General features: G+C 40.1%; 1 protein-coding gene across 2 annotated transcripts in view; it reads left to right on the top strand.

Annotated features, from left to right (window-relative positions):
* Positions 1 to 27,846, top strand: part of osbpl9 (oxysterol binding protein-like 9) — a 291,494-nt gene that overhangs the window by 15,381 nt on the left and 248,267 nt on the right. For both annotated transcript variants that reach the window (XM_087990606.1, XM_087990605.1), the window contains exon 2: positions 16,082 to 16,132. In XM_087990606.1, coding sequence (XP_087846732.1) covers positions 16,082 to 16,132 — 51 coding nt within the window. The remainder of the gene's footprint in view (positions 1 to 16,081; positions 16,133 to 27,846) is intronic.

Below are 27,846 nucleotides of genomic sequence, written 5' to 3'. Positions count from 1 at the left end.
TGCAGTTTACTTAAACAAGAGCTAGCTGAAATTAAATATAATCATCTGAATTATATCGGAAAGTGTATTCACCTGAGGTTTTCATCACAACATTCAGTGAAATTTCTCCAAAGTTTATTGTACTTTGGCACCAAGATGATTTTGGGAAGCTAAACTGAAAACAGTTCTGAAAATTAGGATTGTCAAAAAGTGCGTATCAGTTTGTGGGGCAATTACAACAGCAATGGGAAAAGTTGGATACATACCAATGGGGACAATCTCTGCATGAACTGTGTTGGGTCCTGTGTTCTTGTGAGCAGAAGACCTAGGGAAGTGGAGAGGCTTTTAAATAGTGGCAGTAAGGGACTGCATTTGGGAAGATGGGGTAAATAAAAGATAGAGACCAGGAAAAAATAGAAAAGTATTAATACTGGAAATTACAAACAGCCAACAACAGGAAGGAATTCAGGGTATAAATCAAAGAGCAAAGCAATAGATAAGACTAGAAGTTAGAAAAATAATAATATTTCAGTATCTCTTGCACATGAATCAAAATCGATGAACTGGGAGTGCAAATTGAAATATGTATATACTGTGTGGAAGACTTGGCTATAGCATGACATGAATTGGGAACTGAATCTTGAAGCATACAGACATTTAGGAAGGACATAGAACTATGAAACAGTGGTGAGAGGATCTGTTAGTTAGCAAGGACATTAGCTGAAATAGCATTGACATTTTTCTGGAATTAAGTCTCTGTGCTGGATGGTTAGGAAATAGCTTAACACTTTATTTTGATTTTTGTGTTCAGATCTTTGTTCTATAAACATACAAAACTATTAAACAAATTTATATAATTTATGTGCTGTTTTTTAAAAACATCTTTAGGCTCATATGGATATATTTCAGTGATTAACTACCACGTTAACCAACTGCAAAAATTAAACCAATGTTCCATCAAGACCAATTTCATTCTGGGATCTGCTTTTTATTATGACTGTAACTTGCATACAGAACAATTGATATTAATGCTCCATCACTAAAAGCTCCAGCTTAATATCATTTGATGATTCTCTAATATTTTTGAGTAAGGGAATTAGAGTGCTCATTACAAGAGCAACAGAAATCTTTTTCCTAAAGAGTTGGGAAAGTTGAAGCATGTTTTCAAAAGGAAAAGATATAAACTGGCAATAAGGAATGAAGAGACTGCTTAGGGTAGGAGTAAGTTTGGAGCATTATTGTGAACTGAATGAAGTGAAGTGATTTGGACCAGGAAGTCTGGCCATGTTGAGAACAGCTGATATGGTCATTCTTGCAGGTATAAAACCCTTTGTCAATGTTATGGACCAGATCACACCCCTCAAAATATTTTAAGAAGGTAGCATAGACCCTAAACCTTTTTTGTTATTTTTAAAGGGAAATGTGAAGTATGTGTTCGAGATACAGTGCGACTGGTCAAACTACTTGACGTTAAGCAAGACAAAATTTATCTAAGCACTGTCATTAACATACAGTCAAAGAACGAGGAATTTAGAATACTTAACAGAATAATAGATACAGTAACTATTACTATAGCAGAACAGCCAATTAGTAATATCCCACAAACACATCTGTTGTTAAAAAGGAGAATTCAGACACCGATTCTTGCATGCAGTTCTTTAATCCAGGAGGAAAAAAACATCAAGAGAAAATTCAGAATGAGAGTAGCAGCTAGGAGACATTCACTGATGCTTCCAACTCTGTTGAGACCCCAATAGCTTCTGATGCTATTGAAAAGTCAAAACCCAGAAATCCTAATCTGTGAGAGCTGGCTACACCCATTCAGGCTGTTTCTTAAAAAATACTGAAGGCCTCCCAAGCTATTTACTCAGTCTTAACTGTCCAGTCTTAACTGTCCAATCTCTCTCTTCAAAGGAACCTGGACAAAATAACCTCTAAAAACTACAGCATCGTCACACTCTCTGTAATAAAGGAGCGACACATAGTCTCTTACTCAGGAATATTAGACTTGGTGGAGAAAGTGATTCAGAAAGACCATAGGAATGAAAAGAGATTTGAATATTATGAAATAAATATTTGGCTGAGGACCAGTAGGATGAATAAGATTAAAGGAACTGATGTTTTACTATAAAATTATGTCTGGCATCTCTTAATGATTTTCATAATAAAAGAAATTTGATTAGAGATGCTAACAATGGAATGGAGTAGACATCATCATTTGGGAAGTATAGCAGGAATGATAAAATATCACATCTGGGTGGAGAAGAATGAAACTGTATATACTGTTTGAAAGTAATGGATGCTGACAGAGTGATGTTTGTGTTTTTTTTTTGATAACATAAACAGCCCCATCTTTGCATCCCTTAATTGCTCCTTCACAGCAGGACAGTTTCCATAGATTTGATTTCCCAAAACATTGTTGAACATAACAATTTTCCATGGCAGCTGTTCCAGTCTCTCTTTTTTCACCAATATGAGTTCCTTGAAAAGTTTGGTAGCACATCATTATTGTTGAAAAGCTTAAAATAAAGAGATCAAGATTCTTTGCCCTAATATCACTTCTGCGCTCAAGTTCTTCTATCAGAATGAAAAGCAAGTTGGAGTACAAAGTATATTTGTCCATCTAGCAATGGCAGTATGTTCTTGTGTTGAATCTTATTTTTTTGAGAAATCTGTGCTAACGTGTGCATATCTAGGCCTCTGCCCTATTTTCTGCTCAAAATGGCATAGAAGGGCAGGTTATCAAATCATAAATAACTCCTCTATTTCACTTAGCAAATCAGTCATAGGCCACTGCCAGTGTGTTCAGGTTAAAAGAGATAAAGATCATTAGCAACTTAATTTAATAAAGTTCTGGAAATCCAGAGTGGATTTGGAGTTACTGAGTGCACTTTCCATTTTTGTATGAGGTCAAAATGAGCTAAGTTTGGTCTTGAATCGTTTATAGAAGATAATACATTCTGGTGAAGGGTTATCAAACTGAAATGTCACACTGTCTCTATGCAGTAATGCTGTTAGACCATTTTGAGTATTTCTGGCATTTTATGCTTTTACTTATAGACTTACGGCATTAGCATTATTTTGTTTTGTGTTAATGGTAAACTATGATTGTTCATATCTTTCTGCATTCCTTTTGATAGTTGAATTAAAGTTACTTAACTCAATGTGGAGTCTGTTTGGTTGCCACAGTTGTGGTAATGTTTTGAGGTTTCATTTCCATGTATTTCAGAAAAAAGTTCTGGATGCCATTAAAGTGCTATTGTTATTTGCATGCATATTTTAAACTATAACAAGAGTATAGATGCTTGCGCAACACATTTTTGCACAAGACTGTGCTTATCGCTGGAAAGTATAAGCAGTAGTACAAGTGATAATGCTGATTGAAATCTGCTGAACAGCTGAGGTGTATGAGTAAGCTGTCTTACTCAGCTGAGTTTGAAACTGTCCCAAAACTTCCAAACATTAGTTTTCTCAGTGTTGAGTAGGACCCATGAACAGATTTTCATTTGACGGTTTTATCGACAGAATCTAAATGTTTATGTAGTATTGTGTGAAAAGAGTAAAACAAGATCATCTATTCATGGTGGCGGAAGCATTGAAACACCAAGGCACAATCTCAGTTGGAAGAAGTTGGTGATTGGGAGAAAGAGAAAATAGTCTTGTTAAATTCTTTAAAAGTATTTACCATTTAAAGGATAGAGGTATTGCTGATAAGTCCAGCATTATTATCCATCATTTACTGCCTTCTCGAAGTTGATAACATGATGAACGACCTTCTTCAATGATTGCAGATGTTGTGGTGGATCTATTGTTAGTTAATTTGAAGTGTTTGGAATTTTGGCCCAACAATGAGGAAATGCCTAAATGGTAGAGATGATAAATCTAGGAGGTGCTGTTGAAACACTTCCTTTTTTTTCCTCTCCTCCTCTCTTTCTCTTCATCCTTGTCTTTCTCTTTCTCACTTTCTCTATTTCTCACTTTCTCTGTCATGTGCTCTCTCTCTCTCTCAAAACAGTAAAAAAACCTCTTTGTACAAGTATTTAAAAAGGACGAGACGTTCATGTGTTCTCTTTTGAAGATGAGGCAGGACAATTAATAATGGGGAACAAAAATTGAGTGACTTTGAACAAGCATTTTGTTTCTGTCTGGGTATGAGAAGGCGCAGAATCTCTCCCAAAAATAGAAACAAAAGAGAGGGGCACAAGGCTCTCACTTCAAGAACAGGTACTTGGAAAACTCATGCTAAAGGCTGTCAAGCTGCATTGCATCCTAGGCTCTTGAAGTAGTAGCATAGATAGTGATTGTGTTGCTGGCAAAGTTTCAAAACTCAGCAGATTCTGAAAGGTTCGAGTGATTTGGAAAACTGCAAATGTCCCATTTAGAATCATAGAGATATGCAGCACGGAAACAGACTGTTCACTTCAACGTGTCCATGCCGACCAGATGTCCTAAATAAATGTAGTGCCATTTGCCAGCATTTGGCCCACATGCGTCTAAACCCTTAACATTTATACAGCCATTCAGATGCCTTTTAAATGTTCTCATTGTATACGTCTCCACCACTTCCACTGCCAGCTCATTTCATACACTCCTCTCTGTGAGGAAAAGTTTTCCCCTTTGGTCCCTTTTAAACCTTTCCCTTCTCACCTTAAATCTAATGTCCTCCAGATCTTTTACCCTGGGGAGAGGATCCTGTAGTTTTGCCCTACCCATGCCCCTCATGATTCTATAACCCTTGATAAGATCAGCTGTCAGCCTCCAATGTTCCAGGGAAAATAGCCCCAGTCTATTCAGCCTCTCCCTATAGCTCAAATCCTCTAAACTTGGCAAAATTGTTGTGAATCTTTTCTGAACCCTTTCAAGTTTCCCAACATCCTCTCTGTAGTAGGGATACCAGAATTGCACACAGTATTCCAATAGTGGCCTATCCAAAGATCTGTATATTCCCCAAGACCTTTTCGTTCAGTGTATAAGTCATGCCCTGATTTGCCTTTCCAAAATGCAGCACCTCACATTTATCTAAATTTAATTCTGTCTGCCATTTCTTGGCCATCTGAAGTCCATACAGATCACATCCACCACTCTGCCCTCATCAATGCTCTTTATTACTTCTTCAAAAAACTTAATCAAATGTGTGAGACATGATTTCCCACGCACAAAGCCATACTGACCTGTCCCTAATCAGTCCTTGTCTTTCCAAATATGTGTACATCGTGTCCCTCAGGATTCCCTCCAACAACTTGCTCACCACCGACGTCAGGCTCACTGGTCTCTAGTTCCCTGGATTGCCCTTACCACCTTTCTGAAATAGTGGCAGCAAGTTAGTCAACCTCCAGTCTTCCTGCATCTCACCCGTGGCTATCGATGTTATAAATATCTCACCAAGGGGCCCAGCAATCACTTCCCTCACTTCCCACAGAATTCTGGGGTGCACCTGATCAGGTCTCTGGGATTTATCTACCTTTATACATTTTAAGACATTCAGCACCACCACCTCTGTAATATGGTCACATTTTGAAGATGGCACTATTTAATTTGCCATGTTCTCTAGCTTCCATATCCTTCCTTTTTCACTGATACAAAATAATCATTTAATTATGACCCATAAACTCACTAATAATAATCACATTGCATAGATAAAGATCAATACCTCTTAACTTCGCAGAATTGTTTTTCCATGATGTTTATTTGATACTTAATTTTAGTTGACACTTTTACTGAATGTATGTAAATTAGATGGAGTTAACATTAACTGTGGATTGCTGCAATTAGGCATTTACTCGATTGTATGAACAAGGCTCACTAGACCTGAAATGCTACCTCTCCTTTCTCTCTGCATGTGCTACCAGACCTGCTGAGTTTCTCCAGCAATTTTAGTTTTTATACTGTATATATGTGGTGGTATAATCATGAGTGACAAAGGTCAAAAGCGATTGTTCGTGGGTGATTTAATTTGGGAATGATACCAAGTTTAAGTCTAATACAGAATCAAAACAGCAGCATTTAAATTTTTATTATCACTAAACTCATTTTCTCCATTTGAATTTCCAAAAGGCATTTGATAAGGTGCCACATTAAAGGTGACTACATAATATGAGAGCTCAAGATGTTGGAGATGATCTGCTAAGATGAATAGAGAGTTTACTAACTAACCAGAAACAGAGTTAGGACAGATGAGTCATTTCTCTTAACTTGGTAAGCTTCAACAAATCAAGGGATGAGTGCTGGCACATTAAAGTAGGCTGGATGCTTTAATGGATAAAGATAATGTTTTTTTTCTTAAAGTTTGTTGGTGTTTCTGGTATTAACCAGTGTTAAATTATAGTCTGGAGTGGGTAGAGTACTTGCTTTTAATTTCCTCGTTAACATTGCTATTTTCACTTTTTTTTGTTTGTGTCAGGGGTGTGGCTCAAAGGAGTTTTGAAGGTGGTTGTGATGGCTGAATGCCTATCTAAGGGCAGGTCAAGCCTGGGTTTTGTGGTTAATTGCCCTGGCTGCCATATTGGTAGTAGGGCAGAAGGTAAGGTTTTGGAATGTGTAAGTGCCCCCAATGGGCAGGGAGGGGGTAAATTTCCCCATTGAGTGCCATTGGAGCTTTGAAAGTTCTTTTGTAGTTTTGGAAAGTTTGAGAGCTTGTTAGTTGTAGTGGTTTTAGTTTGTGTAGTTTTTAAGTTCTGAGTCTTTTTTCCCTTGATGCTCAGCGATTTGTAATTCAAGTTCTTCCTCTCCAGAGTTCAAATCTTATTGGAGAGTGTTGTGGCTAATGATGTGCTTATATCGTGTACTTGGAACGTTAGGGGGAACCATTTGCCAGTCAAGAAGAAAAAGCTACTTTCCAGTCTTAAAAAGGAGAGGTGGACATTGCCTATTGCAATATTTTTCTCTTTTTTTTTTGTCTTTTTAATATTAAGAGTAGGGGAGTGGCCATACTTGTTAAGAAGAATCTTCCATTTAAATTACTCGATTGTACTAAAGACATTTATGGGAGGTTCATAAATCCTCAAAAGTTTTGATATGTGGGGAAGTATATGGTATTTTGAATGTTTATTGCTCCCAAGCATACCCCCTTAAATTCCTGGTAGATTCTTTTTCCAAATTGAATAATCTTGCATGATGGCACATTATCATGGGGGAGATTTTAATTATCCTATGGATCCCACGGTAGACAGAATGCCCAAAGGCCCCCCATGCCCTCTTTGCAATCTAAGCAATTAGTGGATCTGTGTGAGGAACTAGGGTTGGAGGATGTCCAGAGGCAGCTCTACCCTATGGATAGGGATCTTCTCTAACCTGCACAAGTGTCACACTAGGATTGATCTTTTCTTTACCCCTGCAGAACTCTTAGATTCGCTGGCGTCCTGCACAATTGGGAATATTACCATCTCTGATCATGCAGCAGTATACTTATTGGTTAAGATTAAGGGCATAATAACAGGTTTGAGACACTGGCGAATGAACTTACTATCCTTTTTTATTCATAAGGATGGTAAGTTCATGAAGTATTTCTTTAATGAATTCAGATTCAGCCAGTAACCCATCCGTTCTTTGGGAAACTGCTAAAGCTTGTGCCAGGAGGATAATTATTTCTTAATCCGCCAATAGAATGGGGCAGAAGGGAGAGCAGCAAGACTTACTTGAGATATGGTTGAGGGCAGCAGCAAGGGCATACTTTGATAGATCCTTGGTGGCTCAGCGACAGATAATCACAGACAGCCAAGAAGGGAATGGATTTGTAGAGCAGAGGTTGTTTGAGCATGGTGATAAGCGGGCAAATATTTAGCATATCTTGCCAGGAAAAAGCGTGCCCCCTAATCGCGTGCCTGCGATTCCAAAAAGATTAATGCAGCATTTCTGAAATTTAACTCCAAATTATATCAGACTGAGTGTTGTGAGGATAGATGGGTTAGGATGGAGTCTTTTTTTTCAAGAACTTGGATCTTCCAGGGGTAACTCCTCAACAAGCGACATACTTTATGCCCCTTTGTCGGTGCAGGAGGTTGTGAAGCAGCATCAATGCAGAAAGGCACCTGGTCCTGATGGCCTCCCTAGTGATTTTTTTTATAAAGAACTTGCAAATGTATTGTCAGGGCCGATGCTTAACATGTTCAACTACTCATACAGTCATGACTACCTTCCACCATTCTTGAGAGAGGCTAATATCTCTCTTATCCTTAAGAAAGGGAAGAACCTGTGTAATGTTTAAAAATTAAATGGGAATATCCCTCTGGACATTAATGTAAAGAGTTGGACTGTGAAGTTCAATGTTCTGGAAGTGGGTGGGGCGACATTCTGTCTCATAGCCTGCAGGAATGTGGATGACCATCCATTTGTAATTCACACTTCATTTAGACAGCCGTTTGCTAATACTCCCCCTGCTGTTTTCAAGTTAAGCTATCTTTCAATCTCTTCCATTCAGAAATGCTTTCTGGCCATCCCCTGAAACTAGGTACGTCACACCTGCATTGTCTTGGGGAATCATCTAAGTCGGGAAATTGTCTGCATAATGATTCCCCAGGATTAGGGCATTAGCGTTTGCATTATCTCCAAGGATGATCTTACCCTGCCATTGTACCTGCGGTAATATGTGATTTTGGGTAACTGGGGGTTGTTGTGAGTGGCATTTGACTATGGGGGAGTGGTCAAAGCATCTGTAAGCATTGCCAACTGATCTGTATAAAGGGGATGTATTTTCTTTGATGGGGTCTCTCTTCTGACTCTACTTTGCACGCCTGCGAAGAGTATCAGAGGGGTTACCGAGCTTGTGCAAGCTTTGTTAAACTTTATTTTGGAATATTCACTACTCCTGACTTTGATCATCTCTTTCAGGTGAACTTTGTTCATTTGTTTGACAAAATTTAAACAAGATCTTCGAAGATGGGAGGCACTTCGAATATCCTGGCTAGGTCGGATAGCTCTTATTAAAATGAATGTCCTCCCTCATTTGCTATACCCCATGCAAATGCTTCCTTTGATCTTTTCCAGAAAGACAGGAGACTTAATGGCTGGTTTAGCTCAATCATTTGTCACCATAAACAACCCCTTATCAAGTTAACCAAATTGCAGCTGTCCCATAGATTGGGGTGAGTAGACCTCCTGAATATTAAAAACTATCAATTAAGCTCTCTTTTATCCTATGTTAGCAATTGGGCCTGTAAGGACTCATTGCCAGTATGGTTAGATAGTGAAGCTTCTCAAGCAGGCTGTTCTTAGACGAAATAAGGGCAGTTACGGAGTATTGTCATAACAGTATTGTCAATACTGTTAAAGCATAGAGGGCAGTGCATCAGATTGAGGGTAATATAGCCAAAACTTTATTTCTTACCCCTATCATTAGTATGCCAGGTTTCCAGTTGGGGATAATGGATCCCAGGTTTAAACTATGAGCAGCTTGGGGTGTCTCTTGCTTGGGTGACTTATTTGAGGGAGAAACCATGATGTCCTTTGGTCAAATAACTCTTAAGTATGTACTACCTAGTAGAGACCTCAACCATTCTCTTCAGATCAGGGACTTTATTCAAAAAAGAGCCACACTTTTAACAGACATTTCCACATCCTATATAGAGAAGAGGGTGCTTAGTGCTGAGAACACACTCTCTGTCAGCACCCTTTATCATCTGTTGGAGAATTGTCCCTCGGACGAGGCTGGGAAACTTTGAGAGTTCTGAAAGGGAGAGTTGGTGGTTGAGATCTCCTCGGAGACATAGGACGATGTTTGTGAAAATAGAAGAAGGATTTCCATCTATAATAGGATCCATGTCATTGCAGTTGAATATTATTCATGGGGCCCATTTGGTCCCAGATCATGTCTCAAACTTCAAAGTGTGAGTATCTTCAGTATATCCCAAATGCAGAATGACTACGGGCACCCTTAGTCAGTGCATGTGGTCCTGCCATACACTTTGGAGTGCTGTGTTAGGTGTGATGGTGAGGATCTTAGGGACCAAATTGGAGATGGACCTGGTTTCTCTTCTCCTGGGCTTGCCCAGGGATCCTTACTTAGACGTACATGGAAAAAAACTTGTTAATCTCTTGACTTTTTGCGCTAGGAAAAATACTCTATTGTGTTGGGTGTTTGAACCCCCTCCCCCAGCTCTATCGGAATGAGGTAAGCTAGTCCTGGAGCATATCCCTTTAGACTTTCTCATGCGTATGGTGCACCAAAAAACTGAGGACTTTTGGATTACCTAGAAACAGGTATATCTGCCAATGAGGGCTTTTATGTAGCCATGATGATCTTAACTAATGAACCTAATATCTTGAGAGGAAAAATTACCAACAGATGAATATGTATTCCTTAACGCTCTCAAAGATCAAGAGCTGCTGTTTTGTTATGCTGAGCTGTATCATTTATTTTTTTTTTATGTACATGTACGTGGGTGTAATCTTGTTCAGTTGGCTTTTTTTTAATTGTGTTGGCTTATTGTAATATTTTTAAAAATCTCTTTTCAATAAAAATATTTGTTTTAAAAAATGAACTTTTTAACAATATTAACTTTTGGATGTATCGTGAACTAAGTGCAATAAGTACCAATCAACTTAGGACCAGTATGAATGAATGAATGAATCAAAACGTGTTGTTGTAAACCAAGTGGGCTAAATAGAGTTACAAATGACTGAATAGAGACACAGTATAGTAAACCAAGAGTGATCAGTAGAGTTACTGGTATGAATGAACGAATGTAATTTTGTTTAAGTGGGTTAAAGGGAACATGCAGTTTCCTTGGCAAGAGGTTTATCATGTGATATAGTAGGGTCGACTTTAACATGAGATGTATGGAAAATACAAGACGTTTGGCCAAAAATAAGGCATCAACGTTTGCCTGAGATCAACTTTTACATGGGTATATATGGTATTTTCCTTTGCATGATTTAGAACTTTAGCCAGCAGAGAGACTCCATTGAATTCCATTCTCTTCAATTTTATGAGGGGTCCTTTAATGCCTCGCTCTGACAAAATAAAATACCAGGTAGAGAAACAGACATTTCATGATTCAGCAATAATGAGAACGTGTGAAGGCTTTCAATGTTCAGACATGGCAGGAAGAGAACCCAAGTTTTTCAATAAGGAATGAACGAGTACCATAATTTAGAGTCTCTGAACAGCAACTCCCAGTAGAAGTATTTTGAATTACAACCAAGGCTGGAGGAATGCACTGTTACTCCAGTCCTATTACTCCATGGGTCACAACATAAAATGTGTTTTTTTTTCAGTTACCAAGAAGGCCTTCTCTAGATCAGGTTTTAAACAAAATACGTTAAACACAAATATTGGCTGATTTCATTTAAAAAAAAGTTCAATTAAGATACAATAACAGGTTAATGTACATGGTAATTAATATAGAAGTAAAGATGTTTACATCCCCAAAATGCACATTCAAACAGGCAATGCACTCTCTCTTTTTCTTAGGAAAAGAGGGGAAAGAAAGCATTTCTTGATAGGGCTGTATTTGCTCTGATATTCTCGTACAGGGGTTCAGTTCACTACTTATACACCATTGTCTTAAAGTCTTGCAAATACAACTTGCTCTCTTTCAGAAGAAATTGGTCTCATCTTGAGCTCAGCAAAAGTATTACATTTTAGACATGAGAGAAATCAACTGGGCAGCTTGTTTCCCTCAAATCAGCTTGTTCTCAACTGGTTTCACTTAACTCTCAACTAGATAATTTTCGAGGAGAAAGTGAGGTCTTCAGGAAATTCCTGAAGAAGGGCCTGTGCCCGAAACGTCGAATCTCCTGTTCCCTGGATGCTGCCTGACCTGCTGTGCTGTTCCAGCAATAAAGTTTCAACTCTCAACTAGATAAAGCAAGCACCACACTAAGCCAGCCACAGTTAAAATAAAACCTTTTCAGCGTCGCACTCTAAAGTGTGCAGTTATCACCAGGAATTCACAGGAGGTCTTGCTTAAAAGCAACTCTGATATCCACTCTAAACGTTTAAATAACCTAATTTAAAGAAACCATTCCTGTATTTTCACATTACTTGAAATAAATCCATTTTTCACAAGCCTTCAAAACTTCAGTCTCCAAGCAATATTAAATATCAAGTGCCTCCACCCTTGGAAAAATTGTTTCTCGATGGATTTCATTGTAAGGCATAGTCAAAATAAAAAAAATTAAGATACATTTACACACTCATTTGCTCTTTCTGATACCTACTTAATATGTAGACAAATCAAGCAATATTACATTCTTGACACAGCATCAGTGGTTGTGTTTTTCCCCACAATGTTCACAGTCTTGCAAAGAAGGCTGTAATTGCAAATTCTGTTAATTATAGTCTGGCATTTTGGTTTTTAAAATCTTCCACAGTGATCAATTGCATCAGTTGCTACCTTGAAGGGTTTTGTGAAATTTGGTGCAACCAACATTGGTTCGTTGATCAAAAGCTTGTGACTTTCCCAAAGATGTCTGAACAGATAACCTTAGTGTTGTTTACAAACAAATTTGTCAGAATTCCTTCAACAAAGCTTCCAGTTGTTCCAAGTGGTCCTCCCAAGTGTCACTGTATTCAAGCATACCACCAAGGGAAATGTCATGGTTAGGCTACTATTGATTCACATGTCTCTGAAAAGTTTCTGGAGCAGTTTTGAGACTGAATGACATCACTCAACATTGGAAAAGAACCCTTCAGTTTTAACTAATCCATGCTGACCATGTTCCCAAACTAAACTATTCCCACTTGCCTGCGTTTGATCCATATTCCTTCAAACTTTGCATATTTATGTACTTATCCAAATGTCTTTTAAACATCCACCCATTTCCTCTGGCAGTTCATTCCACACACTAACTACTCTCTGTGTTGAAAATAAGGTTACTCTTAATGTCAGTTTTAAATCTTTCTCCTGATCTTAAAATATGCCCCCTAGTTTTGAGCTCCTCCACCTCCGGTAAAGCACCTTTGCTATTCCCCTTTTCTATGCTCCTCATGATTTTATAAACCTCTAGAAAGTCACCCCTCAACCTCTTAGGCTGGGATGTCTTTCACTGGAGCTTATGTTTGTAACTCAAAGCCTCTATTCCCAGCAAAATCCTGGTAATCTTTTCTGAGCCCTGTCCAGTTTAATAATATAATTTCTATAACAGAGTGACCAGTACTGCACAAGGTACTCCAGAAGAGGCCTCACCGACATGCTGTACAACATCAACATGATGTCCAAATTCCTACATTCAAAGGTCTGAACAATGAGGGGCAACTCTCTCTTGACTGTATCTTAATTCCACCAGTTCTGCTGGTGGGATGGGAATATATCCAGGAATGGTAATGGTGTTGTCTGGGACATTATCTATTTATATAAGCATGACTATGCTTGTCTCACGTGTGAGACTGTTCTCCAAATTTTGGCACAAGTCCCCAGATGTTAGTAAGGAGAACTTTGTAGGGCTGATGGGGCTGTTTCTGCCGTTGACCTAGACACTGGAAAAGACAATGCTGGGTGATCTGTCTGGTTTCATTTCTTTATCTTTGAAGTGATTGATCCAACTGAGTAGCTTGCTAGGCCATTTCAGAGGGCAGTTGAGAGTAAACCACATTACTGTGGGTGTGGAGTTCCATACAGGTTAGACCATGTGAGGATTTCATTGCGTGAAGAACATGTATGAGCCAGATGTGTTTTTCTAACCATCGAAAATGCAGGTTCTTAATTCCAGATTTTAAAAAGAAATTGATTTCAACTTCCACCATCTGCCATGTCGAGATTTGAAAATAGGTACCCAGAGTGGTAATACTCTCCGAGGCTGCTTCTGGATATTCTAGAATTTCTGTTTGTAAGTCTCAGGGCCCAATTCTTGAACATCTAGAAAAGCTGTTTTTGCCACCTCAGACTATGCAAGTTTCCTTAGAAAGCAAGGTATAAATTTCATGAGCTCTGCACATCTACCTGCTTTGCATAAGTAATGTTCAGTTTTCTTTTGACAATCTTACTTGTGAGCTATTTCACGCATGAAAAAAATGCTTCTATTTCCCTTCTATCCAATTTTATGACAGCTTGAACAAAGTTAAGCTGCTCCCTTAATGGGTCTTGGATCAGACTCTAATCTTTTATGATTAGAATGTTCTCCAGAGTCACAGGCCAGTTTGTTAGTTGCAGTCTTTTAAGCTGGTTTTGTTTTAAAAATTTTCTTTATTTTCTTGTTTGAAATGCTCTTTCCATTTATTTTCACTCACTGTGAAGTGCTTTTCCTTTCTTTCTGCTGTTTTTCTAAGCTCCTCTTTCAAGTTCCTTTTCTTGTTAAACATGATCCACCTGCAGTTGAATTCTAGGTAAATCACTTGGCTCAACATCTGACTTGTATTGCTTTAGCAGTTTCATATGTTGTTCTATTATCTCAATTATCTCCACTTTGCAAGCCTGTATGTTTAATGGTACCCCTAACTCCCCAGCCAGTTGAATTAGTCTAATGGTCGTTCTTCTTAAATTATTTTGGAGATTAAATCCCTTTCCTCCCCTCTTTTTTTTTCCCCCAAAAAAATCACAGCAGATGTTAAAGGTATTTTGATGTCATAATTTCCTGGAGTCATTTTCCAATTATCACTATTCTATTGCCAATTAAGTATTGCCTTTGTCAAATATCCTTGAATGAGCCTCCACTTTCAAGAGGGGACCTAATTGAGGTATACAAGGTAATGAGAGGCATAGATAGAGTCGATAGCCAGAGACTATTTCCCAGGACAGAAATGACTAACACGAGGGGTCATAGTTTTAAACTGGTTGGAGGAAAGTATAGAGGGGATGTCAGAGGCGGGTTCTTTACACAGAGTTCTGAGAGCATGGAATGCGTTGCCAGCAGCAGTTGTGGAGGCAGGGTCATTGGGGACATTTAAGAGACTCCTGGACATACATATGGTCACAGAAATCTGAGTGTGCATACATGAGGATCAGTGGTCGGCACAACATCGTGGGCTGAAGGGCCTGTTCTGTGCTGTACTGTTCTATGTTCTATGTTTTAAAACATTTGTCTTGTTACATGTGTGTGTCGGGTCTTTAACCTTTGTGAGGAACTGGTGAAAGGTGTTTACTTGTTAGACCCCTAGGAATCTTAGAGGCTCAGTGTAGTTGGGTATTCATTTCTCTGATGTCTGGTCATTTGGTATTTTCTTCTTCAGGTTTGTTGCTTAAGTATTGGAGGAAAGTGGTCTTGGGGTACCAATTTTGTTTAAACAGGTGTTCCTGTGTTGCCTTCTGGAGTTGTGTGTTGCTGCAGTGTGTCCATGGAGTAAATAGTGTTCGAATGCAGCTTTGTTTGTGGGTGCTGTTAAAGTTACTGTTGTGGTGTAGAATCTGGTCTGAGAGGGTGTCCTTTGTGTACAAGTTGTCTGGAGTTCACTGGTAGATGTATATTCCACTAATACATCCAGGAAAGAGATCTGCTATTGTTTTCTTTTTTAGTGAACTATATTCCAGTGAGGATGTTATTGATGTGGTGTTGGGTTTCGTCCAATTGTATATGTTTAGTGATGACAAAGGTATCATCTACAAACTGGCTCTAGAGTTTGGGTTGGATGGTGGGGAGGACTGTCCATTCTCAGTGTTGTATTACTGCTTCTGCTATCAGTCCTGATATTGGTGACCCCATCGGTGTACAGTTGATTTGTCTGTACACTTGGCCACTGAATGTAAAGTGAGTAGTGAGGCATTGGTTGAGTAATTTTAACATGCTGGTCTTGTTGACCAGATTCTGAACTATCAAAAATGCACTGACGATGTCACCTTAGCGAGGTGTTGAAACCTCTGCAGAAAACCACACCGAGCTTGGTGGACAAATCTACAACCCTGTTCACAACCCGAGCGACAAATTTTTCAAAATCTGTAAACCTGGAGGATATTGGTAATGGGGGAATCAGTGAGGTGTTGCCATTGAACATCAAAAGGTGACGGTTAGACTCTCTTTTGGAGGTGGTAGTCATTTCCTGGTACTTATGTCACATGAGTGCTACTTTCCACTTATCACCCAAGGCCTGGATGTTGTCTAGGGCCTCGCTGCATTCGGACTTGGATTTAAGTGTATTGATTTTTGATTTCTGATTTGTTTGTTTTAGTTTTATGCTTGGTTGTAATATGTAATTGCTATGAGTATTTTCTAAATGGGTTTTGTTTTTTTCCAGTCAAAGGATAAAATGATGCGAGGCTCCCGAAGAGGATGTGTTAGACTGCGGGTGAGTATGAAATATTGCGTTGTTATGGGACCCTTGAAATTAGATTACTGGTCCCATCAGAAGAGAATTGACAATATTATGGCCTTGGGTTATACTCATGTCTTTCTTTTGTATTACTTTTCTTCCATTATTCCCTTTTCTTTGTCTAATTTCTTTTTGTCCATGAGACCCAATTTCCATTTAGTTTGGTCAACGTTATCGTTTCTTTTCACTCTCATTTCTTGCCTCAAGTTTTCTGTCCAAATTGTACCCTTGCAAATTGCTGTTTTCATCTCCAACCTTGTTTTTGCGAAGTTCATGAGCATGTTGTGCAGTCCCAGAAATTTGCCAAACTCGTCAATCAAATCACCAATCCCTTCTCAGCACCAAGATTGACCTAAGAAATGTCAGCGACTGTTTTAGTATAGGTTGTGCAGACAAATCCAGGACTGAGCAGCTCTAGTTAGGGTTTCTTTTCTTGGCACTGCACATTTGCCTCTGGAATCCTTATGGATTCATATTTTGTTCCCATGTCTTCCACACCTGCTTGTTAACTCATTTGCAGACATGTGTTCAGTGGACATGGGTGTTGTGATCTCTTTATTACCAATTTCAACCCCTCCTCTGATCTGTATTATAAGATATCAAACATGAAGAGGATCACGCCTATTGCCTTCAGCCCTCGTGACCCAATCACTTCCTTTCCGGATCCCTGTCTCAGGATGAACCTCGGTAAGGTCACCCCTCAGCCTGCCCTTTCTTTAACTCTCGCTCTCACTCTTGCGCTCTCTCCCCGTCTCTGTCTGTATGCATGTGCCCCTCCCATCTACCCCACAACCCCTGAACACTTCCATGTCCAATCCTACCTCACCTGCACCTTTAACACCTTACAACTACTATTACAATAATATCCTAGTGTACTTGGATCATTCACATTAATATATCAGCTAATCCAAGCTTATGCATTTTCTATCCTGTTGGCTGGTCACCCTGACTTTGATATGGCTTATTAACCTCCTTCAATTCCAGTTGAACATGTTCATCCTTGTGTTTAAATGCTTCCATGGCACCACTACCTCCAAACCTGCTCTACATGCCTGCAAATTCCTCCACTGCTACAAACCAACCTCTCCCCTGGCTCCTGGGACATCTCCTTCCTTTTGGCCCATTATTGCTGGTCAAGCATAGTCTGAAGCTTCTTTGAAGCGTCTTATCTCTTCAACCAACTTATCCTGGAAACCTCTGTAAAACTTAGGTTTTGACCAAGCTTTGGTAAATCTTTAATTTCCTCGAGCTTGCAATTTTATTTTATACTTCTAACATTTTGTAGGTTTGTGTGTTTATCTTCATTATAGGTGCTGTTTTAATACAGGTTGTAGCAACAATAAACTTAAATAATGAGCTAACTGAAAAAGCAGGATCTCAATATGTTGTTTTTAGCAGTTTGTATTCTCGGAAAATAGTGAATTGGTTAGTTTTTGTGCCTGAGAGTGTTAGAGAAGTTGCCTTGATTGAAACAGAAGTATCCTGGCCTAAATGTAAGTTGAGCTTTGTGGACAGCTAAGAATTTTTAAGGGAAGCATGTTTTTTGGGCACAGAGCAAATTTCTTGGTGAGTGACATCTATGGCAGTTCCATTTGAGTTGCAAGTGGATGGTGAAAAAGAGCATATCTACAAACGAGATAGTATCAAATGGAAGGATTAGGCAACAATCCAAGTAGATCTTGTTTTGTACTCACAATGATACCGTGATGATTGCAATTTGTTTGTTAATTGTACTTTGAGAGGAATTAATAACTGTTACAGGATTGTATTGGGCAGGAGCTAGGGAGTGTTTACAGCAAAGAGCTGTTATCACGCAAGTCCTCATTTGACACATGGGAGTGGTTTAAAGATCTACTGATCAGGGGTCAAGACCAGCATGTTCCAGAAAGGAGGAAGGACAAGGATGGCAAGGTAAGGAACTTTTATGTAACGAGGGAGGTTGTGAATTTAGTCAACAGGATGAAACAAACATATATGGAAAGATTTTAGGAAATTAAAATCAAACAGGGAGCTTGTGGAATATGAGGAAAGCAGGAAAGGACTCAAGCATGGAAATAGGAGAGCGACGAGGGGCTATGAAATGACCTTGGCATTTAGGGTTAAAGAGAATCTCAAGGCATTCTATACATCTGTTAAAAACAAGATAACGAGGCAGAGGTTGGGAGCACTCGAGGATAAAAGACAGAAGGAGTATACTTTGAGTACTTTGCATTGGTTGATTGAATTTTTTGAAGAGGTATCAAAGAAGATTGATGAGGGCAGAGCAGTAAATGTGACCTATATGGACTTCAGTAAGGTGTTTGACAAGGTTCCCCATGGGAGACTGATTTGCAAGGTTAGATCTTATGGAATACAGGAAGAACTAGCCATTTGGATACAGAACTGGCTCAAAGGTTGAAGACAGAGGGTGGTGGTGGAGGGTTGTTTTTCAGACTGTAGGCCTGTGACCAGTGGAGTGCCACAAGGATCGGTGCTGGGCACTCTACTTTTTGTCATTTACATAAATGATTTTGATGCGAGCATAAGAGGTACAGTTAATACGTTTGCAGATGACACCAAAATTGGAGATGTAGTGGACAGCGAAGAGGGTTACCTCAGATTACAACAGGATCTGGACCAGATGGGCCAATGGGCTGAGAAGTGGCAGATGGAGTTTAATTCAGATAAATGAGAGGTGCTGCATTTTGGGAAAGCAAATCTTAGCAGGACTTATACACTTATTGTTAAGGTCCTAGGGAGTGTTGCTGAACAAAGAGACCTTGGAGTATAGGTTCATAGCTCCTTGAAAATGGAGTCGCAAGTAGATAGGATAGTGAAGAAGGCATTTGGTATGCTTTCCTTTATTGGTCAGAGTATTGAGTACAGGAGTTGGGAGGTCATGTTGCAGCAGTACAGGACATTGGTTAGGCCACTGTTGGAATATTGCGTGCAATTCTGGTCTCCTTCCTATCGGAAAGATGTTGTGAAACATTGAAAGGGATCAGAAAAGATTTACAAGGATGTTGCCAGGGTTGGAGGATCTGAGCTACAGGGAGAGGCTGAACAGGCTGGGGCTGTTTCCCTGGAGCGTTGGAGGCTGAGGGGTGACCTTATAGATGTTTAAAAAAATTATGAGAGGCGTGGATAGGATAAATAGGCAAAGTCTTTTCCCTGGGGTAGGGGATCCAGAACGAGAGGGCATAGGTTTAGGGTGAGAGGGGAAAGATATAAAAGAGACCTACGGGACAACCTTTTCACGCAGAGGGTGGTACATGTATAGAATGAGCTGCCAAAGGAAGTGGTGGAGGCTGGTACAATTGCAACATTTTCAGAGGCATTTGGATGGGTATATGAATAGGAAGGGTTTGGAGGGATATGGGCCGGGTGCTGACAGGTGAGACTAGATTGGGTTGGGATGTCTGGTTGGCATGGACGAGTTGGACCGAAGGGTCTGTTTCCATGCTGAACATCTGTGATTCTATGGTATTCACCCAGGACAAGGAAATGGAGGATAGTGAGATTTGTGTGGAGCATGTTAATATGCTAGGGCATTTTGAGATCAAGAATGTCGTGATGTTGGATCTCTTGAAGAGCATTAAAGGTGGATAAGTCTCCATGGCCTGACAGTATCTACCCCAGGTTATCAAGAGAGGAGATTGTTAGCGCCTTGACCAAATCTTTGTATCGTACCTGACCACTGGCGAGATCCTGGAGGACTGGCGAGTAGCTAGTGTTCCTGTGTTCAAGAAGGGAAATGGGAATAATCCAGCAAAACAAGCTGGGAACAGCTAGCTCCATTGTGGCATTGATAAGATAATCTGGTTTGATTAAGTTTAGTTCAGGGATAAATTTTGACTTGATACCAGGAAGAGCTTCCTGGCTTCTCTTCAAAATGATATGGTGGGATATCTTATGTCCATAAAAGTGAATCTTTAGTTTCGTGTCACCACCGAAACATGGTGGCACAGTGGCTCAGTGGTTAGCATTGCAGTCTCACAGCACTAGGGATCTAGGTTCAATCCCAGCCTTGTGCAACCATGTGGAGTATGCACAAACATTCCCCCAATGTCTGCATGGGTTTCCTCCGGACGCTCTGATTTCCGTCCACATTCCAAAGATGTGCAGGTCAGCTGGATTGCCTACGCTAGGGATGGTTGCGGAGGCAGATCAGACTGGGGTGTTTAGATAAGCTCCTGAACATGTGAAAGTTATGGACCAAGGGCAGGCAGAAAGGATTAGTTTAATTTGTTGTCCTGTTCAGCACAACATCATGGACTTAAGGGTCTGGTTCCTGTGCTGTACTGTTCTATGTTATATGATTGTGTATTACATTTACCAGATGTCCTCATTCATTTGAAACTAAAGGAAGCTATGACTAATTTGCCTTTGCATAGTGCCTTCCCAACCTCATGATGCCCCAAAGCCAATGAAGTCCTTCAGAATTGTCATTACTGTCGTAATGTAGAAAATGGGAGAGTCGATTAGGCACAGCTAGCTCCATGAAACGCATTGTGGCACTGATCAGATAATCTGGTTTAATTAAGTTTAATTCATGGATAAATTTTGACTTGATAGCAGTAATAGCTTCCTGGCTCCTCTTCAAAATGAGATGATGGGATATTTATGTCCATAAAAGTGAATCCTTAATTTAGTGTCCCCACCGAAACATCGGGTGACTCAGTGGTTAGCATTGCAGTCTCACAGCACTAGGGTTCAATCCCAGCCTTGGGTGACTATGTAAACTCCACACGGACATCCCCCCCAGTGTCTGCGTGGGTTTCTTCCCACATTCCAAAGATGTGCAGGTCAGGTGGATTGGCTACGCTAAATTGTCGGAAGTTTGGTTGTCAGGATAATTTTTTGTGCATTGAGGACTATTTAGAAAATGCTGTGCTGTCACTGTATCTCATCTAATGTTGGATACTGGAAGTTGTGGAAGCAAAGACTGGTTGAGTATATTTAGTATCTTGTTGCATACAGCCAAAGAACTATGCTGTTTAATATGATTTGCCAGTCTTTGGGGTGTATGATCTTTTTACTTAGAATTTGAATTTTGATGTCACCTATCACTCAGCAGGAGCGTCAAACTGCTAGCTTAATCCATGCTTAAACTTTTGATTAACCTACTCTTCCAGGTTAATCAGATAAAATGGGCAGTTTTCAGGGCCAGAATTGATGCCTTGGGCCTTTCACAAGAAGGTTAGAGATGGATCATTCCTTGTTCCAAGTTTTCTTTTCACTGTCGACTCCAAATTTATCAAACAAACTTAGGCTACCTATTACGATTCATGGACTGCTGTCTAATGCCTGTACCTTTTATTCTCCCTGATGTATGACATAGTAAAACCAAACCATGGTAGATGAATGAATCTCAACTCCAGATCACATTAATGTTTGGTGGTGGGTGTGGTGAAGGAGGAGTTTCCCATTGGTTGGAATCATACTTTGCTTAAAGATTTATGATGGTTGGATGTCAGTCGTCTCAGATCTAGGACATCGCTGTGGGCATTACTAACAGTAGATGTTTTCTATTCAACCTGTTAATAGATGTAAATACACACCTGGAGAGCAGGTGAAACTTGAGCCCATCCTTTTGCTCCAGAGGTAAGACCATAAGAAATAGGAGTGGAAGTAAGGCCATTTGGCCCATCGAGTCCACTCTGGCATTCAATCATGGCTGATGGACATTTCAATGCCATGCAGAATACTACCACTGCATTACAAGAGCCCAGTTCTTCAGGGTGGATATTTTCTAATTGACCTGTTCAGAGATGTTGCTATGCTGAGCTTTTCAGAATCTATAACAAATGATACCACGTTGTTTGAATTCAGCACTCCCAAAAAGTACCATTGTTTCATATTGACCAGATGGCTTCTTTTGTTTTCCAAAGCTTTTTTCGAAGTTGCAGTGTATAGCTCAAAAACAAGATGATGTAGTCTCTTACACTATTTCCAGCAAGAGAGAATCTTGTCATTTCTTCTTAGCATTCCAAGGGCATTACTATCATTGAATCCCCAACTGTCATCAACAGAGCATCAAAGATTGGCCTAGTGGATATGTTATTTGTGATTTTCCTATTCAGCTTTTAAAATTTCTGCAACTTGTTAGTGAGACATCTTAATTTGGTTGTTTAGGTTTGGGGTGGGAAGCCACAAAATTGAAGAATGGCATTCTTTTTCTAGACAATATTAAGTTATTATGCTGCTTAATTTTTAAGTTTACGCTATTTTCTTTCCACCATACTCGTGTGTTGTGTTAGTTATATGAATCGTGTAAAGTTGCCATAGTCCTAGAGGACCAAAAGGCTGCTCTCTCATTGGAGAGAGATGATGGTGGTGGTTTCACCTGAGGGTCACCATCCCTCAGGTGAGGGGTGAGGTTGAGAAGGCAGGACCTTCATGGAAACCTCCCTTGCTACAGGAATTGAAATCACACCGTTGATGTCAGTCTACATCAGAAACCAGCCATTCAGCCAACTGAGCTACCAATCTCCATAAATCAATTTGTCTTAATTTGTTGTTGAGAGGTTACATCAATATTGGCTATGCATTATTTTTCACAGCTGCGAGCATCTGTAGTATTTGTTCTTTGTCCAAATTCTTTTCTTGAGAAGGTGGTTGTGAGTTGCTTTCTTGACTGCAACTGTAATGGCTTGTTTGTTTCAGATGGCATTCAAGAATCAACCACATTACGGTAGATGAATAGATAACTGGTTGGGCAACAAGAGACAGTAGTAGTAGTAGTAGTAGTAGTAGTAGTAGTAGTAGTAGTAGTAGTAGTAGTAGTAGTAGTAGTAGTAGTAGTAGTAGTAGTAGTAGTGGAAGGGAGCTTCCCAAAATGGAGACCGAGAGACCTACGACCAGTGGTGTTCCACAGGAGTCCGTGCCGGACGGCTGGTTCCATTCACACGGTTTCACACACATCAACTTCTGCAAACAGTTAAAGTTCATTAAAGCCTGTACAGCTAGGTGACCCCTTTCCTGGGGATCGTTATGCAAATGATTTCCTGACTCCGTGATTCCCCAAGACAACATAGCTGTGATATACTTCAGTACCAGGGATGATCATGCAAATGAATTTGATTGGCTGGGGGATGGCTATGAAAGCATTTTCTGAATGGAAGGGACTGAGTTTAAATCGATAATAGAAGTGGAATAGTAGTAAATGGCTGCCCAAATGAAGTGTGGATTACAGTGGACAGTCTTCTAAATTCCTTCATGCTGTCTGTGAGACAGAGTGTCTGTCCCACCCACTTCCAGAATGCTTAGCTGCTTGGAGAAAGACAGTACAGTTTAACCCTTTATCATTACATTAATGTCCAGAGAGAGTCCAATTTAATCTTTTAACATGACAAGACCACTGTTGTTTGTGATATACATAAATGGAAGAAGGTATAGGTGGTCAGATTAGCAAGTTTGCAGATGGCACTAAGATTGGTGGAGTAGCAGGTAATGAAGGGACTGTCAGAATACAGCAGAATATAGATAGATTGGAGAGTTGGACAGGGAAATGACAGATGAAGTTCAATCCGGACAAATGTGAGGTGATGCATTTTGGAAGATCCAAATCAAGAGTGAACTGTTCAGTAAATGGCCAAGTCCTGGGGAAAATTGATGTAGAGAGTTTGGGTGTTCAGGCCCACTGTTGCCTGAAGATGGCATCGCAGGTCAGTAGAGTGGTCAAGAAGGCATACGGCATGCTTTCCTTCATCGGACAGGGTATTGAGTACAAAAGTTGGCAGGTCATATTACAGTTGTATAAGATTTTGTTTCGGCCACGTTTGAATTAGTGTACATGGTTCTGGTTGCCACATTACCGAAAGGAGAGGGTGCAGAGGAGGTTCACCAGGATGTTGCCTGGTTTGGAGGGTGCAAGCTTTGAGGAGAGGTTGACTAGATTAGGATTATTTTCATTCAAAAGATGGAGGTTGAGGAGGGGACATGATTGAGGTCTACAAAATCATGAGAGGTGTAGACAGGGTTGATAGCAACAAACCTTTTCCAAGAGTGGAGGACCCAGTTACTAGGGGCCATGAGTTCAAAGTGAGAGGGGAAAAGTTCACGGGAGGTATGTGTGGAAAGTTCTTTACGCAGAGGGTAGTGGGTGCCTCGAGCGCGTTACCAGCGGAGGTGGTAGAGGTGAGAATGATAGCATCATTTAAGACATATTTAGACAGATACATGAATGGGCAGGGAGCAAAGGGATACAGATCGTTAGGAAATAGACGGCACATTTAGATAGAGGATCTGGATCAGCACAGGGCCAAAGGGTCTGTTCCTGTGCTGTAATGTTCATTGTTCTATTGTTGTTGGTTTGGAATCACACATAGGTCAGATGGGGTATGGATCCATTTCTAAAGTATTTTAATGTACTAAATTGATCTTTTTGACAATTTGTTAACTTCATGATCGTAAGTATAGGTAAAGCCTTTTTATTTTTAATTTGATTGAATTTATCAAATTTAAAATCTCAAGCTGTTGTGGTGGGTTTTGAACTCCTATATTTCTGGATTATGCGCCAGGTTGTTGCATTGCTAATTTAGTGATGTAACTGCTATGACACAGTATATAAACAAATGCAAATCACTGCAGATACTAATAATGTTCCTCATGGTTACTATTATTTTACTGTTTAGCTGGCATTGTTTGACTCTGGGATAGTGGTTCAGGGTGTGATGGGATGGTAGGGTCCTCCACCCACAATTTCTACCTAACTCTGTTGGTATTTTGCCAGTGGCAGGGTAAGTAGTGAGAGACCTGCTTGCCATTGTGCCAGTTAAGATTAGAATGGTGCTGGAAAAACACAGCAGGTCAGGCAGCATCCGAGGAGCAGGAAAATCGACGTTTCGGGCAAAAACCCTTCATCAGGTTGTGCCAGTTAAGGCATTTAAGTGGCCAATTAATGGAGAAGGTCTTGTGGAAACTATTAAAGATTGGAGAGAGTGATAAGGGGAGGAAAGGAACTTAACGTTTTCAGTAGTTTGGAATACTCAGTGTGAGGTTAGAAGGGTTGGTGAAGAGATGTCAAAGGCTGCAGCTAATGAATGCAAAGGACTGAAGGAAAGTAGGATTTTCCATGTTCTGGAACAGCCTGGAGTCATAGAGATGTACAGCACGGAAACAGACCCTTCGGTCCAACCCGTCCATGCCGACCAGATATCCCAATCCAATCTAGTCCCACCTGCCAGCACCCGGCCCATATCCCTCCATACTCTTCCTATTCATATACCCATCCAAATGCCTCTTAAATGTTGCAATTGTACCAGCCTCCACCACATTCTCTGGCAGCTCATTCTCTGCATGAAAAAGTTGCAGAGGTCTCTTTTATATCTTTCCCCTCTCAATCTAAATCTATGCCCTCTAGTTCTGGACTCCTCCCTCCCAGGGAAAAGACTTTGTCTATTTATCCTATCCATGCCCCTCATAATTTTGTAAACCTCTATAAGGTCACCCCTCAGCCTCTGACGCTCCAGGGAAAACAGCCCCAGCCTATTCAACCTCTCTCTCTGGCTCAAATTCTCCAACCCTAGCAACATCCTTGTAAATCTTTTCTGAACCCTTTCAAGTTTCACAACATCTTTCAGATAGGAAGGAGACCAGAATTGCACGCAATATTCCACCAGTGGCCTGACCAATGTCCTGTACAGCTGCAACATGACCTCCTGTACTCAATACTCTGACCAATAAAGGAAAGCATACCAAATGCCGCCTTCACTAGCCTGTCTACCTGCGTCTTCACTTTCAAGGAGATATGAATCTGCACTCCAAGGTCTCTTTGTTCAGCAACACTCCCTAGGACCTTACCATTAAGTGTATAAGTCCTGCTAAGATTTGCTTTGCCAAAATGCAGCATCTTGCATTTATCTAAATTAAACTCCATCTGCCACTTCTCAGCCCATTGGCCCATCTGATCAAGATCCCTTTGTAATCTGATGTAACCTTTTTCGCTATCTACTGCACCTCCAATGTTGGTGTCATCTGCAAACTTGCTAACTATACCTCTTATATGCTCACATCCAAATCATTTGTATAAATGATGAAAAGTAGTGGACCCAGCACTGATCCTTGTAGCATTCCACTGGTCACAGGCCCCCAGTCTGAAAAATACCTACCACCACCACCCTCTGTCTTCTACCTTTTGACCCTGTTGTGTATCCAAGTGGCTAATTGTCCCTGTATTCCATGAGATCTAACCTTGCTAACCAATCTTCTATGAGAAACCTTGTCAAACGCCTTACTGAAGCCCAGGACTACTGCTCTGCCCTCATCAATTCTCTTTGTTACTTCTTCAAAAACTCAATCAAGTTTGTGAGACATGATTTCCCATGCACAAAGCCATGTTGACTAGCCCTAGTCCTTTCCTTTCCAAATACTACCAGACTTGTTGCCAGCGTCTGACAGCTATTAAAAGTAACCAGAAAATTTTAACATTTTATATTTCAGACAAATAGTTCACACAAAATCTCTGGCTGTTCACATTCCATTGAAAATGTTGAATCCATTTGTGTTTGCAGTGTGCTGAAGCATAAATTGATGCACTACATTCACAAAGGTTGTGCTGTATTAAGAACAATGTATAATTTTTGAACTTTTGGATTTTGAGTGTTAAGAAGGGTAATTCATAGTAATTATGAGAATTATGTGTTTGCTGTCAAGAGGTCTGGAAACCAATGTGTTTGTGTGTTTTATAACTTTGAAGTGAAGAGCTTTTGGGTAAGTAATTTGAATAAGAAGTAGAAGAAAAAAAAATCCGTTTTCTCCATTTTTCTTAACAGCACAGAAATTGGCCCTTTGGCCCACGTGTTGTGCCAAACATGACACCAAATGAAACTAATCCCTTCTGCCTGCCCTTGGTCCATATCCTTCTATTTCCCTTGCACATTTATGTGCTTATCTAAAAGTCCCTTAAATGTCCTTTTCGTATCTGCGTCCATCACCACCCTGGCAATGCATTCCAGACTTCTACGACTCTGTGTTTTTAAAAAAAAGCTTGCACCTCACACCTCCTTTAAACTTTCTCCCCTCACCTTAAATGCATGGCTCCTAGTTTAGACATTTCAACTCTGGGTAAAATATTCTGGCCATCAGCCCTATCTATGTATCTCATAATTTTATAGACTTCTATCAAGTCTCTCTTTAGCCTAGCCTGAATTTTTCTAGCCTCTCCTTATGGCTCATAACCTCTAATCCAGGCAGCATTCTGTTAAATCTCTTCTGCATCCTCTCCAAAGCCTCCACATCCTCCCTGTAATGTGGCAACCAGAATTGAATGCATTTCTCTAAGTGTGGCCTTATCCAAGTCTTAGAAAGCTGCAACATTACTTTCTGACTCTTGTACTCAATTCCCCAACCAATAAAAGCAAGCATGCCGTATACCTTCTTTACCATCCTGTGACCACTTTTGAGGATCTGAGATCTGAAATCTGAATACAGGTTGGAGTAACTAGTTGTTGTCAGGAACAACCATTCAATACATACTCTTACTAACATAGGCAGCAATAAATTGTCGTCTTAATGCAAATAACATGACAAAATGGCTTCTAGGCTACAAGTTGACAATTCTGCTTAAAGCTACATAAAATGGCTTTTAACCCTGCTAAAAGCTGAACTAACCACAGTCTGTCTCAACAGAGATTAACAGGCAGTGCTTCCTTTACAGCATAGAAATAACTAGATGATATAAGACATTACTAGCCATCCTAACTGACCTT

The sequence above is a fragment of the Chiloscyllium plagiosum genome, unplaced genomic scaffold, assembly GCF_037043375.1.
Source record: "Chiloscyllium plagiosum isolate Xiang-an unplaced genomic scaffold, Cpla_swu_hap1 HiC_scaffold_9, whole genome shotgun sequence".
Taxonomy (NCBI): domain Eukaryota; kingdom Metazoa; phylum Chordata; class Chondrichthyes; order Orectolobiformes; family Hemiscylliidae; genus Chiloscyllium; species Chiloscyllium plagiosum.
This window is presented reverse-complemented; position numbering and strand designations above follow the sequence as displayed.